The sequence below is a fragment of the Odontesthes bonariensis genome, chromosome 16 (genome assembly GCF_027942865.1).
Source record: "Odontesthes bonariensis isolate fOdoBon6 chromosome 16, fOdoBon6.hap1, whole genome shotgun sequence".
Lineage (NCBI taxonomy): Eukaryota > Metazoa > Chordata > Actinopteri > Atheriniformes > Atherinopsidae > Odontesthes > Odontesthes bonariensis.
Genome location: NC_134521.1, coordinates 19,967,113 through 19,983,182, shown reverse-complemented (window position 1 = coordinate 19,983,182; position 16,070 = coordinate 19,967,113). Strand labels below are relative to the sequence as shown.

The following is a 16,070-nucleotide window of genomic DNA, read 5'->3' as shown; positions in this document are numbered from 1 at the left end:
CACAGACACAGATACCATGAATTCTTTTGAAGTCATGTATAACAAGATGTGGGCTTTACGTGTGAAAATAACTCTATCGCTTAAGAAAAGGTTATCCAACAGTGGTTTCTGTCCTTGGCCTTTACACAATGTGATTTGCCCAGACCTCCTGAATCTTTTCACAATATTCTGCTCTGTAGAGGCCGATTTGGGAAATGATCAGACCTTTTCAGGTTTTCCTCATTATGTTACAGATTCATTTTTAACACTCACAGTTAAACTCTCATAAAAGGCTTGAATAAAGGCACAAATCGGGAGAGGGGTGCTAGAAGCGAGTATGAGTATGTCAAGAGGATGCTGTCCATCAGTTTAAAACGGAAGAAGTTTGAAGCCACGGACACTAGATTTCAGCAACATAATTCCCCTGCTTGTTATATCTTACCATGTATTGTATGACTTGCATAGATGGTGAATGCAAACACATCAGTACATAAGCAGATTCATAGCTGCTGCCAGCAGCTAGTTTGGGTCAGTGGTTGTCAACATTTCATAGTGGGCTTCTCTAAAAGATCATAAGATGATGATGATGCATCTTTACTGTATTTATTGTACTTGAGTATGCTTTACATTATGTATGACAGATGCGAGTTAATATTTCTAATCGAATACACTATGATAAAACAAAATCAGCATAGCTGTACTTTATGGAAGACATGATGAAACAAAAAAATGTTGTTAATGATCTTTATTGGAAAGAAATACAAAAACTTGTGAAGCTTTAGCCTAATGGATATAAAAGTGTAAAACCTCCCCCAGATGTGAGCTGCAGTAGCTATTACCCTGCTTGAACAAACACACACACACAAAAATCCCTGCCAACAATTTATTTCCCCAACATAATATCAATAATTGATAAAACATATACAAAACAGCATGTATAAGGTTATATTGTGTTGTGGATGAATGCTTTACAGTCTGATTGTCTCCGTGTCGCGTTTCAGGCTGAAGTCTTATTTAGGTAGAAAATATAAAAATGTTCCTTAAAATTTGCCAGATGTGGAGCATCGTCCAGCTTTTCAGTGACCAACGTTTGATCTCGGTATGCACCCAGAATTTCTCTTATTCTAGATGGCAGACTTGACTTGGTTTATCATGCTTTCCAACAAACATCACATGCATATAACCTCTGCTGGGTTCAGTACGTTCACCAGGCTGAAGTGACTCAAATCTGTTTCTTTTACACTGATGTGACTCATTTGTTCTTTCTTCTTTTGTTTTGAGTGCTCTGAGAGTTGTGGTAGCCGTTAAGCTTGCCACGTTGAGCCAGCCACGTTCCTTTCTTGTTCCTCTGGATCTTATTCCATAATACTGGAGCTGAATGTCATCCACAAATGTGCTACAATAGCTTCCGTTGCAAAATTGTTTGTTTACTTTGATCTGATCTCCCGCGTGCTCTGAGAAATATGATGTTTTCTGTTGTTGATAAAAAATAACTCGTGAAAAAAGGCATTTAGGGAACATGCATGCTGTTTCAGCAGGTAATCATGTTTACGTGAAAATCAGACTCCAGGAGCATTGTCTGATGGTAATGTGAATGTAGTCATACGGAAATTACTTCAGACTTTTGTTTGTTGACAGTCGTTTGTATGAATGAATGACTGATTGGCTATATGATTGAATGAATGACACTAATCTGACCCTTTATCACTCCTGAGTGAACAGACTTGTCTTGTTGAAAGCTAGTTTAGAGTTGTACATCCGATAAACAATGAAAGCCACCAGAGTTAGGCAGATAGCTCCAACGATGCCTGCGACGACTGAAACGGCCACCACGGTGTTGTTCATGTCAGTCTGCGTGGCACCTTAGAAGAAAAGAAACACTATGAGTTAGACAACATGGACAATAATTATGTTTCTATAGGCCCTTCACTTCCTCTACTTGACTCATCCCCACCTGACATGCTACAAGCCTCATTTTCTGAAACGTTTGGAAGATTTCCTTACTGGACACAAATCCAAAGAAATTATTTTAAGTATTTTCAATGACCAACTTCATTATATGGAGAAAATATGCATAACATGATATGAAAATCTGCTGCTGATGCAGCAACAGACTGGTTTAAAGGCAAAGAAAGACAGAAAGGTTCAGAGAACCTACAAATATTGTACTGGAAGTTTTCTACAATCAGCAGATTAATTGGTGACAGGTGAGGGTGTCAGGATTGGGTATTAAAGGAGCATCCACCAAAGGTGGAAACCACTGTTGGATTGGATGAACTTGGAGCCCACAGGCAGCCCTACAGGAGAAACAGTCATACCACCATGATCAATACAGCCACGTGGTGCCAAAGATGAGAAAATGTACAGAGCATCATGAGGAGGACAATCAAACAACAACCATGGACTGCTGAGCAGCTGAAATCTCAGTTCCCAAACCATAAAAAGTCTTGTAAAAAGGAAGTTGATGGCTGACATCCCTTTAGCCCACCTTTTTCTGAGTGCGTTGCTGACATAAACTATTAAATCAGTTTAAATTTCCCTTTTTTTCGTGAAATGAGCTTTGTACAGTTCACTCCCACCTCTGATCCGGCCTAAATTCTGTTTTAAAAAAGCAGCCCCCCTGTTCCAAAGGTGATTTTGCTTCATCACCCCTACATCCACGATTCTCTGTAAACCTGACACATTTTTTATGATCAGTGGAGCCCAATGGCACAGCTACCCTGTGTCTTTAAGTCTTGTTAGTAGTGTATACAGACCTCCATATGTCACCAGGTACCAAGAAAACAAGAGATATCAGTTCATGACCAAAAGAAAGCTCAGTCCAGCTCACGCACACATACTGTATGTGACAGGTATGAATCCACAAAAATCTAACAGGGAAGACTGTTCACATCCTCACCACTGTCTACACGCATGGTGATGGGGCCTGAAGTGACGGTGGCAGTATCGGTCACAGTTGTTTCCTCTTCGTCGTTGCCACTGCGTCGCCTTCTTGAGTTGGTGTTAGAGCTGCAGTTCTGCAGGTGATTTGGGTGGTAGTGATTTTGGTTTAGACATAAAATGTTAGATACAGTGTAAAGAGAATGTGCTAGATGTGATATGAGGATCTCTATTTAGCTGTTCTCCAATAATTTGTCCTTGCGTTCCTATGGAAACAATTCTGAGCTAAAGTTTTTTAAAATGCAGTTTACAGGGCTGAGAAATGGAATATGTGTGACTTCTATGATGAAGGCCCGGAGTTTGTGTCTTGAGACAAGTTTGTGATTTTTTTCTACAATTGGAGGGAGAATCTGACCTGAGTGAGCGTGGGGCAGATGGTGTTCACACAGAGCCTGGTGGCACAGTGGATATAATAGGTGGAAATAACTGCATCTGTGCTTTGGACAAAGCGGAAAGCCTCAAAGGAAAAGCTGGCCTCCTGCTGCTCCCCATTGGTTCTGATTACTGTCTGACCATCCCGATTACACCTTTAAGAGGACAAATGAAGACATAGAGTGACGGGAAAAAAAGAAAGAACACATTGTTTCATATATAATACAAACAAAACACAGAGGCAGTGTGTGAAAAACTAAATGAACAGGGGAGTTCATGGTGGATTCAATGACTGCAAGGTGTCCAGTTCCTGTGGCTGCAGAACAAGCCCAGATCATCAGCCCTCCACCACTGTGCTTGACAGCTGGTATGAGGTGTTTGTGCTGATATGCTGTTTGCTTTTCTCCAAACGTGCTGCTGAGCATTATGACCTAACATCTCCACTTTGGTCTGGTCTGTCCAAAGGACATTGTTCCAGAAGTCTTGTGGTTTGTTCAGATGTAACTTTACAAACCTAAGCTGTGCTGCCATGTTCTTTTTAGAGAGAAGAGGCTTTCTCCTGCAACCCTTCCAAACAAGCCATACTTTTTCAGTCTTATTATGATCGTGCTGTCATGAACTTTAACATTTAATCATGCTAACTGAGGCCTGTAGAGTCTGAGATGTAGCTCTTGGGTTTTTGACCTTGGGGTGAACTTGCTGGGACGTCCACTCCTGGGAAGATTGACAGCTGTCCTGAATGTTTTCCACATGTGAATAATCTTTCTCTCTGTAGAATCCAAATACTTTGGAAATTACCTTGTAACCCTTCCCAGATTGATGGGCAGCAACAATTGTTTATCTAAAATCATTGCTGATGTCTTTCCTCCTTGGCATTGTGTGAACAAACACCTGAATGCTCCACACAAGCAAAATGGCAAAACTTCTGCGTTCATGGTGGTGCGCACACATGGTAAGTTGATTTGTTTTTTTGGTTGTTGTTTTTGATTCTATGATTAACAGTATCTTACCCAACAAAAAGATCAAAAGAGGAGGTACTGGTGGCAAAGAGAGAAGTTGTGGCCCAACATCGGTCAAGGAGCACATTGAACCTGCAAGCATAGGTTTTGTTATTAGGTAAGACCACAAAAGCTACTTCTCTTTTCTCCTGTGATTATATATGTAGGAAAATATGGTCCATGGTCAAAAAATATTAGCATGTTTTTTAATATTTTTTATTTATCTTTAAGTAAACAAGGCCTCTGAAACAACCAAGACTTGTGTAAAATGTGAAGTACCTGCTGGTGAGGTTGGATGCTTTTACTTTGACAAAGATCCTGGTCTTTAGCTCCAGGCCATATGGAGGGATCTGCAGCGGGGCGGAGTAGCCATTGTCCTTAAAGCCCACGAGAGAAGTAGAATGAGTTAGTACCACACCAAGAGAAAAACAATTATACACAATGTCTTGTTCACCAATAGCCTGTTTAAAATTAAACAAAAGGTTAATAATAGAGATAGGAAATTGAGGTGATAGCTTGACATATAAAAAAAACTTGAATTTTCTGCCTTCTAACCAACTTTAGATGAAAGTACTGACTTTGAATACCAAATAGAGCAACTTTTATAAAGGTTTTGGTTCAGGTTTAGAGTAAGAACCCAAAAATTTGGAACAAATTCATATTGACGTATAGTGAAACTGATCAGTAAACAGCTACAATAATAAATTAATTCTAACATGATATAAACATCGATATAAAACAATTTAATATCAAATCATGTTCTATGTGTAACATCTGTGATATCTATATGTAATCGATGTGTAATATCTCAACTTTGGAAACAAAGTTTTAACATGTTTGGACCCATAAAAAGCTTCGTAATCTTAATCAAATCACATGATACAGTTATTACTCTTATGTAAAGATATACAGTATGACATGATGTCTTGGCTACAGTGAAGATACAATAAGTATGGACTACAAACCAGACCCCCGTCAGATGTCCAATTCACCAGTGTGCAGGAGTTCAGGTACAGATTCCAGCAGGTTATAAACAACCAAACACTAAGGCTGAGTTCAAGTTTGTCTATATTTCTGTTTACTCAAAAATACTCAAATATGCTCAAGCTAATAGAAAACATCCAGAACAACTTCATACCATAACATGCATATTAGCCCAAACCAAACCCAGCCCAGGGAGATGAATTCTGACTACACACAAGTTGTGAGAGCCCATTTAGATTTTCTGTCTAATGTGGTGAGACAAACTCTTCAAGCCTCACATACACGTGGTCTTTGAGCATTTTGACAATGAAATGGTGAAGTGGAAAAAGAAAAAAACAAACAAAGCAAATTTCCTGAGCTCTGTTCTGGGTGTGACTTTGGTAACTCGAGTTGTTCAAAGTTAAAAGAACAATGTAAAAAAAACCAAAAACACTTTCTGTACATTTTCACTGGACCCTGACCTGGAAGAAGCTGAACTGAAATTAGACACTTTGACATTTACAGTTAATATTCCACTTTGACAGGTCAGAATATCTTTTTTGTTAAAGTTTTTAAAAAGGAGGCCCAATATTGTCTTTCAGAAACAGAGAAGTCTGAGATCACAGCCTAAAATGTAACGTGTCATTTGGCATACAGCCTTTTCTCCCTGTTTCCCTTCCTTAAAAACGGCTTCTTGACAGCCACCCTTCCATGGAGACCATTTCTGATGAGGCTTGGGCCTCTTGTTCTTTTGTCCTTCACTTGTCCAGTTTCTTCAAATGTTTTAAGGACACACTGCACACCACACTGAGATATGCCAAGTCTGCAGCTCTTTGGGAATAACCTTGTTGCTGCAAAAATACTATTTTCTCTCTTTCTGACTGTGTTTTTTTTGGCATTTTTCATAGATGCAACTAAAGAAATGGGAACAAATTATGTGTCTTTGTGATAGGCTGCTGGTAACAAAGTGCCTAAAGATACTATTTAAAATTGATTCTTTGCTAAGTTCTCTGTTATGTGTAGACACAGCACTGGTTCATCCCTTGAGTTAGGAGCTTTTCGTGCTTGAGGGATTCACAGGTGGTTTTCTTTGAACCCTGATACAGTCTTCATTGTGCCACATTCGTGTCTGAGTGACCACTTTGATGAAACGATCTTGAGAGGGTTCGGTGGGGAATTGCAAAGGTGAGAGTTGTTATTTAGGATCCAATGTGCTCTTGACTGTTACTAAACAAAGTCAGTGTGTCCCCATTCCCACTCGAACACTTTTTTTTTTTTGGTCTGACAGTAAATGTAAAACTGTTTTATGTTGACGCCAGCCTCTTCTTACCGAGTAGAGTCTCATGCTCAGTGCGCTGATGAAACTCCCGTTATTGTCTCTGACTGCCAGGTTGGACCCAGCCCTGTTGGGAAGAAAGATTCTGTCAGCTAATTGCGGAGGGGGGGGGGGGGGAAACCCAAGTTGGACACAACCAGGTCATCATTCATTTGATACACAAGGGAACAACAGCCCCAGGTGAGATTCGTGTTTTACTGAAATTAGACACAGAAGTAACACAAACCTCTAAAGCCACTGGCTGCTCATGAAGCAAAAGCAAACAAATGAGAAGTTGAACCTTTTCTTAGAATTAGTGTAAATAATGTCAACTTAATCCTTTATTCTTCCATTTCATGCAGAGGGACCATTGGTTCAAATCCATTTTTAACTTTGTAAAGCTCTGTTTAGCTCATTTTTTAAATGATCAAACAGAAAAACTTGGGCTCAGTCATATTAAATTGGTTGTATTACAAATATACCGTGAATGAATAAATTAACAAGACAGCCTGTTTTCATTTTTAGGTAATAATGTTTTAATTCTTTTTTTTTGTATTAAATATCAGATGATATATTTCTTATCAGCATCAGATTTAGATGTCCTCTTTTGTGACAGCATGAAAGCTTCCCTTATTTAAAGTTTATTATCACTGAAAACCGTCGAATCAAATGTTCATTTATTTATTTATTTATTTATTAATTCAGGGTGATTTGGTATTCTAATTCAAAACAGTATTTATAAGAACTGGTGCCCAAGTACACGTTTGATCAATTCAGCTTCTTTGAAAAAAATGTTATTGAAAGAAAGAAAAAAGAACGAAAGAAAACAGCAAAGGAAGAAGGAAAGAAGAAAAGAAAGAAAAGAACAAGAACAAAACAGTACACATGGACAAAAAATATCCTAATTCATTGATCAATCCATCCAATCCTAATTCATCTTTAGCAGTAAAACTATAAATCTGACCACTCAAAACACTGGTTATCACACACTTACACAGTTATCTGAGTGTTGTTGACCAGGTACTGCAGAGGGTAGCGGCAGGAGAACCTGTACATCACCTCTTGATTGTAGGTGATGGCTCCTGTGGCTGAATCCTCAGAGCAGATCATGCCTGAGATGTTGATGTGCTCGACACTGGAGAAATCTGCAAAAATTCCACTTCCTGTCTCCTTAGTAACCTAAAAAAACAAAAACAAGAGTTTAGTGAGAAGTTGTTGGGAGTCGCACCTTGCTGGGTGTTCTCAGGCTCGGACAACGTACGGTCAGTGAGCTGGAGCAGGCGCCGATCGCCTCGTCTGTGATGGGGATGTTGAATTTGACAACAGGCGGGTCTGCCATCCAGTCAGCGGTGCCTTTACACTGGTCTTTGGAGTGCTCCGAGTTGAGGGCCAGCAGAGACTCGTTGTATCCGTTGAAATAGACGGGACACAGGAGGATCTGGAGGTCCACCGCCTGAGATCCACAAAAGACCTCGATGTCTGAGTTGGCTGAGCAGAAAGAACAGGAGATCAGAATCAGCCTCTGGGACTGAGACCAAAACCCAACCCAAGACTGAAGAATTAACGGATTCTTCGTTTTTCAGGAAAGAAAAACTAAACAGAATAACGCACAGGTGGAAAATGTTGAATATCTTTATAATATCTTTACTCACTGATAGAGTACTGAATTAGCTGTTAGGGTCCAATGAACATAGAAATACTAAATCTAAGTAACAGCGTCTGTTTTGGTGTAACATCTCAAACTGTGCTTAAATGACTTAAAGCTTAATGATATAACTATACATTTGTGAGGCTGAGAGTGATGCTTTCACTGATCAATTGGTTGTTTTAGAGTTTAAATAACTCATTTTGTCCTTCAATGATCCTTTGCGGCTCTGTGATGATCTCATGTAAAAAGGGACTGAATAAACCTTGATCTTTGAGACTGTCCCCTTGCAACAGATGCACCACAGATCATCTGTAGAAATTGTGATGTTGACTTTTAGTGACATTTTAAAATAAGGGACCTCTACGGCTGCATTAAATACTGCGCACAGGTGGAAAAGAACCCTTCTATCGTTCAGTAAACATGAGCATAGGATGTCAAACCGCAACCATGGGCTGTATTTTATTGTTGAAAATCTTATCAGGAAGTCAACAAAACAACAACAACCCAAGTCCAAAGATAATGAGATTATATATATCCATGGTTTCCTCCCACGATAATGTAATAATTTTCTACTGCCTCTAAAGAATCTAGTGGGTTTTTTTGCTCCTTGCTCCAGATGAATTCAGTTTGTTGTCAACAAATTAGACAAAACATCCCCAGACTTGGAAATTCTCCCCACATTTCAGTGTTTTGACTTGAAAAAATCTGAGACCATGGTCTTCAGCCGGAAAAGGGTGGAATGCTCTCTCCGGGTCGGGAATGAGATCCTTCCCCAAGTGGAGGAGTTCAAGTATCTCGGGGTCTTGTTCACGAGTGAGGGACGAATGGAGCAGGAGATAAACAGGCGGATCGGTGCGGCGTCCGCAGTGATGCGGGCTCTGCACCGGCCCGTCGTGGTGAAGAAGGAGCTGAGCCAGAAGGCGAAGCTCTCGATTTACCGGTCAATCTATGTTCCTACCCTCACCTATGGTCACGAGCTGTGGGTAGTGACCGAAAGAACGAGATCGCGAATACAAGTGGCCGAAATGAGAGCAAGACGATGACGACGTCTATGCGCTACACCGAAGCTTGTAGAATGTTAATCCAACATGGCAGCGGACACAACGTTACCTCTCGATGCAGCCTTAGAAAGTGTTTTAAGTAGCTTAGAGCGCAAGTTTACTTTTATTTTACTTTTTTTTCTTCTTCTTCCTCGTCGAATTTCTGTCGCTCTACATACGTCATCTGGTTTAAGTGATACAATTGGCTATGAATCTTGCGCAAAGCAGCATGGGAAGAACCAGATGCCATTTGATAGACATTCGTAGCTCCCAATAAACGGCTCTAGGCATTCGTAAACCACGCCTCAAATACGAGAAAATGCACACCTAGTTCCCAGACCACCATCTCATTGAGATTGTGGACGCGTCAGCCAGGCTAGTGTATTGTAGCAATCTTCCTGGAATTTATCACCATAAATTGCATGCGATGTGAACCAAAGTAGCTATTTCATGATCTGTGGTGAGCCCTTGTAGTTATGAGCCACTTGGAGATGACATCAATGCCATGAGAAAGTGCATCAACTTCATCCCGAGCAGGACAATAAGGTGCTTCCCCAGTGAAAAGGCCTGGGTCAGCAGTGACCAGAAAGAATAGGAGTTTAGCCAAATGGACCACAGTTCATCTCCTTTCCCACACTATTCAAACGCCCCCAGTCATTTATTAAACGCTGTAAACAAGGGAAACAAGGCATCACACAAACAACACAGAAATTTGTAACTCCACCAGGCATTTATTAAATGCCAGGCGGCATCTGATAATGATCTCCAGCCTCAGTCAATGAATTCAAATGTTTTTCATCCAGTGAGGAAATCACACATCTTACCAATAAGAAACTAGTTTTAGGTTTACCGTTTGATTGCAGCCTGGAGAAAACCCAGTGTGTCAAGTGTTTTTGTTCAATTATACATATGATTAAGATCATTTTTAAAATGTAAGACTAACATCGTCAGTTACATCGTCAGTTCCTACTGATTCTTGGGTGAGTTTCAGGCTTCTAAGATGTTTTCACACTTTGAGAGTCGTTGAGGTCACATGTTTGTCATTGATCCACCCGCCCATTCTGTGGGTCAGTTGGGTCATTTGGGTCAATGTCAGTTTTTTTTTTTTTACCAGCTTAACCAACATGTTTTAATCACAAGATTAGAGGTGCAAATTGTGAGGCTACCTCCTCTGCTAATGTTGGTTTTCCCCACAAGTATCACCTACGTAACACTTACAGTGCGGCATCGTCTCTCTTCCCACGGCTGGTTCACAACCGCCTTAAGGTATTCCCTCACTATTTCCTCATTGGGTGACAAACACCCAAATTCATAGCCCGAGGCAGTGTCTGCCAGCGTTACACATTTCTAAACATTTTTCAAAAGTGGCATTTATTCGTTTCCTGAAGGTGCTTATAAAATGTCTGGTGGCACTTGTAACAGCGTTTAATAGACACCAGTTTGCACAAAATAGATCCTGGATGACATTTAGTACGTTGGACGAAATATGTGAATTATGACCCTTTTGGCTTTCCACAGTCAGCTGGGGAAACAAGGAGCTGAAGGTGAAGCCGAGGAAGGGTAACGAGGCGACCAGAAAGATAGGGAGAACAAGCTCCAACAGATCAATACTGAAGATGTGAAGTCAGGGAAGAAAAAGTTACAGGAATCAAGATAATGGGATCATAATTTCACAGTATAATACTGCACTTTGAATTACAGTACATCACATCCCAGTTGAATTACAATAGATTTTGTTTAATCACAACTTTTTTACAAGGAGCAGTACATTTAACATCTCTTTTTGTTTATTGTCTTTTAGAAATCCTCATTGATTTAAATATATAAGACTAGTATTTAGAGTAACAAATTAAAAATAGTCACAAAAACGTCTAAAGCGCAGATTTCTGATTTATTGTCATCATTAATGCTACTGAACGTAATGCAGTAACAATAACTACACCGTAAAGTATTTCCCCGTAAAATAACAGTGCTTATTTTACAGTGCAGCTATTGTTATTTATTTTAACAGTATATTACCGTTTTTTGGATTGCAGTGTATGACAGTAAAATAACGGTAGGTGCTGTGGTTATTTTACAGGGTAACTACTGTTATTTATCAAGCAGTATAATACTGTTTTTTGAATTACAGTACATGACAGTAGGATAACTGTTTTAGTCATTTTACAGCGCAACTACCGTAATTTATTTAACAGTATAATAACGTATTTTGGATTACAGTATATGGCAGTAGGAGAACTACAAATACTGTTTTATGCTGTTAAATTAAAGTTATCTACTGGTATTGTTAAATGACTGATTTAACTGTTAATTTACATTTGAGGGATGAATATTCAGCAGTATTTTACAATTATTATAAAATACAGTAGGATACTGTTGTAAATCCACCGTAAATATACAGCAATTCGTTACAGTGTATTTTTTTAATCACTTTATGAAGTCAGTGTTGTGGAGGTAGATTAGTCTAAAAGCCAAAACTAGCACGTTTAAGAAGCTTTTTCAACACAGGTATACGTGCTAAAATTAGCCATAAATCCATAAATTCTTTTCCTTTTCCAGTAGTGCATTTACACTCAGTTTTCTGAGGGCTACGAGCTACTACCTCCTCCCAGGTGGCAAACCTGGAAGCTACAACCACATAAATGGTGATGTGACAATGTGTCCTGCAAGGTGTGGTGGACCAGTGTGATAATCACAGATTTCTCAGAACATTTCGCTAGCTCAGTATTATTGACTAAACTGCAGACGTTAGCCCACAGGGGATTAAGTGTGAGCGGTAAAATCGATCAGTTTTGGTTCTTGATTTTGTCCTTGAGTTGTTGCTGTGAGTTTCAGACCCTCCATATGAGCGGTTGCAGTTAGTAAATGTGTTTTTCTAAAGAAAAAATCAGCTGTGCTCGCCCTTGTAGCCCGAAGGGCAGCACCCACATCTGGGTGTTGTAACTGCAACTACTGCAGAATCATTTCACATGTGACTGAATACAGATAAAACACTTTCCTATTTGCATCGAAGAGCGAGATGTTAGTCGGTGTTTGCAGGTTCACTAATCAGTGTACAAAGGGCTTAATTTAATGACAACTATAGTCATGGTGTTGGTGAAAAAGAATCGGTAGGCCTGTTTGTCAGAAAAATACTGTTTTATAATTTTGGATGCTTAGATTGTGAAATTATGGGCATTTACAGAAAAAACATAACAGTGTGTTCAACAAAAACATAACCGAACATGTATTTCAACCCTTCATCTCATTATTCTTTAATGGGTCCAAATTTATTCAGATGCATAAAAAAATGGAATAATAAGAAACTGTTTTGAAAGTATTCTTAGCCTGTTAAGCTATTACCAACTCAGTTAATTTTTCACACTTACATGGCCCATCAATTTTTATATTACTGTATTATTATTATTCTTTTTGTGCCCAACAAAATCAAATGTGCATAATGTTATCATTTTATGTTGTCATTTTCAGGTCAAAGCCAATGCAGCACAACCAGGACACACCAGATAAACATCAGCCTCTACCATCAGTTGATGTTGGCATCTTATATGCAGACGGACTGATTGCCGTCAACAAGCTGAATATCGTCTGACACTGACGTTAGAGCACAATTATCTACTTTTTTATTGGGTAAATGGCAGCATTAGATGCTTTTTTTTATGTTTATTTAGATTTAAGGACACTCACATGCATGCAAGACCAGCCTAGCTGCCAAAATACAGAGCAGAGCAGTTCAGATTATAACACACACGTACGGAGAATGATTGGGTTTTCTGTTAATGCCATTAAACCGTTATATCGTCACAGAACAAATAGTTATTAGGTGCCCTAGGTTAGGTTGCACTGACCTGGGCTCCTGAATGTGGAGTGTCCGAAGCAGGCATTTTGAGCTTGGACGGTAAGGAGTGTGGCAAGCTGACATGTAAGAAGGGCCAGCCACATTGTTCTCCAACTGCTGGAGAAAAAAAAAACAGGAATTAGAAAAGCACTTGATTTCCTCATTACTAGGTCCTGATAAGAACCAGAAAATGCAATGACAGACACTCGTGTAGAGCTTTAAAAAAAAATGCCCTTCATCCACAATCCTACTACTTGAGTATTAACGACACTGAAAAGTCCCCCTTTGCTTCTAAATATTCCAGTAATTCCTGTTCAAATAGAGCCCACTATGCTCTGATTAGTCAGCTCCTGTATTTAGTTTAGGTGCTACTGACCCTTTCACATCAGCTCTGCTCAAATTTGAACTTGAAAAAGACATCTTGTTAGATGCAAAATTAGTGTACGCCCCCGAGTGCAGGACACGTCACCTGCGAGGGCTTTTACAGAAGAGAACAAACTGAAATTAAATGAAGAAAACCTACAAATTCCCCTTTTGCCCCCTTCAGGGTAGATATGAATGCACATAGAGCCTTTATTGTAAGATAGATCATTTAAAAACTCCTCAACATCAAATGTGATTTCACAAGGACTTTAGAAAAAAGGGCTCCCTCTGTAAAAGGTCTCATATCACTGATATCATGTCCCATCTGACACGATTGGATTGGTGATACAATTTCATCAATGTATAAGCACTTAGATCCAATGAGTTGTCAGCAGTTTATCTGGAATTAATTTGATCTAGTTTAGTTATCTTAATCATGAGCCTGACAAACTATTTTCTATGTGAAACACTGAATGATTCAAACTCATTTAGTCCTAAAGCAGGTGTTGAAATAAACTAGAAACTTTAATAAACTTTCAGTCTTATCCTGAAAAGTAACAAGAGCCACTGGCTGTTAAAAAAGATATCCGGCAGTGGAGGCCACACTATTTGTTTTTCGAAGCAGACTGATGTGAAAAGTGCCCTAAATCATTCAGAACTACAATAGTAAATGATCTGTCTACCAGTGCAGAAATACATTTTCATTGTATCATTGTAGTCCAACCAATGAAATGTGTCTGAAGAGACCTTTTGAAACTTTTAAAACGATGATAATACAACTGAAAATCCTTCAAGTTCTCAAAATGAAGATAATTCACTGGAAGCTAAACATTTTTAAAGCAGCCGCAGTTAAACTCAAATTTATCTTGCCCATGAGATGAAATTACTGTCAGAGACGCTTGAGGCGTCTGATTCCAAATATAGCTGCTCTGAATCTTAAGAAGAGGAAGCTGGAGCGTCAGTGGAATTCAATGTACTTTTTATTTGTTTCATTTGTGGCTTAAAGTGCTGGGACACAATGATTGTAAGACTCATTAAATATAGATAAGATAAGATAAGATAAGATAAGATAAGATAAGATAAGATAAGATAAGATAAGATAAAATAAGATAAGATAAGATAAAATAAGATAAGATTAGATAAGATAAAATAAGATAAAATAAGATAAGATAAGATAAGATAAGATAAGATAAGATAAAATAAGATAAGATAAGATAAGATAAGATAAAATAAGATAAGATAAGATAAGATAAGATAAGATCATTTGAATTGGCAGATTAAATGTATACAATACTGCAAAATCCAATTTTTTTCAAAGCTTTTCTTACCTTATACAGACCACAGAGTGCTGCTCCTCCTCTTGTGCTTATTCTATCTTTTACTGCGTCTGCTCTTACTTCATGACGTTCAGCCATTTATATTGGCCTCCTTTCCAGATGAAGAGTTCACAGGAAGCCCACTGAGAAGAGAGGGAACAGTGAGGAAGCAACACAAGCCGGCTGATCATCTGACAGACTATGAACAATAGGTAAATGTATATGGTGTTTCTTCGGTATGGCGCAACGTTTTGTTAAGTAGCAATAAATTTAACCTGTCATTTCAGCAGTGACCTCAGCTGGTGTTAGAGAGCCGGTGTTCCAGTGCGACTAAAACTCCCGTCTCCAGGTTGATAATGTTTCAGAAGAAGCTGAAGGTACGTTTGACAGGGTCTTAGTTTCTGTTCTTTGGCTTCTTCCTTCGTAAATGATTGGAAAAGTTTGGATGTTGTAGATTTTCTTTTTTCAGAAAATGACCAGGTCGCAGTCAAGAAAAAACTGAAGAATTGCCAAGGATCTGCTTAAGTACAAAACCCACACTGGATAAAAAACATAAATATCTGTCTATCGTCCCCCTCTTGAAGTCATTACATAACCAAAATGTTAATACCCGCTCAATAGTTTCAGCCATATTTACATGAAAACACCCAAGAAAGCTTTATTATGCCCTCTGCTCCATTTAAGCGCCCCCCGTTTGCCGAGGGCTACCCCTCTTTGTTACCAAACTAGGTCTCCTACACATCATATCTGGCTTGGAGATAAAGACACACCCTGTTGAACAAAACCTCCTGCAATCGTCACCTGAACCACAAACCCTCCTCAGATCGCCCTCCAGGAATCCTAAGACCTGATCAGCTCTGTCCACACAATGGAGTGGAGATGAGCTTACACTAAGCTTAGCATTAGGACGTTCTTTTGGCTGGCCCTTTCGCCCTTTTGGCAGTCATATGCTTTTTGCCACAGGTTACCTCTTTGATCAACTTCTTCCTAATCCTTGATGTAAAAGCTTGAGTGGAGCATGTGTACAAAAACACAAAGCATTCACGCTTGTGTTTCAGGAAATATCTCCGTCCCATTCAGTCATTCACCTTAGGATATGTGTTTTTGCTGTTTAGAACTGTTGCTGGCAGTAAAACGTTTGTGTTCGAACTTTGTCCAGTTTCAAGCAGTTAAGTCATGTTAATCTGTACAACCGGCTGGGAAAGAGTTTTATATACTCTGCTCCTGAAAAACATGAAGCTGCCTCACAGCATCCCACCTTGGCTGTAACGATGAGGTAACCAAACTCTCCCCTTAAGTTT

The 16,070-nt window shown here is 39.2% G+C and overlaps 1 protein-coding gene across 1 annotated transcript; it reads right to left on the bottom strand.

Moving 5' to 3' along the window:
* Positions 1-1,683: 1,683 nt before the first annotated feature.
* LOC142401949 (zona pellucida-like domain-containing protein 1) lies at positions 1,684-13,194 on the bottom strand. The gene is made up of 10 exons (XM_075487397.1): positions 13,101-13,194; positions 7,829-8,055; positions 7,562-7,746; positions 6,583-6,655; positions 4,569-4,666; positions 4,302-4,382; positions 3,275-3,446; positions 2,882-2,996; positions 2,596-2,619; positions 1,684-1,841 (listed from the first exon to the last, which is right to left on the bottom strand). The coding sequence occupies exons 1-10, from the start codon at positions 13,192-13,194 to the stop codon at positions 1,684-1,686; spliced, it is 1,227 nt and encodes a 408-aa protein (XP_075343512.1).
* Positions 13,195-16,070: the final 2,876 nt, after the last annotated feature.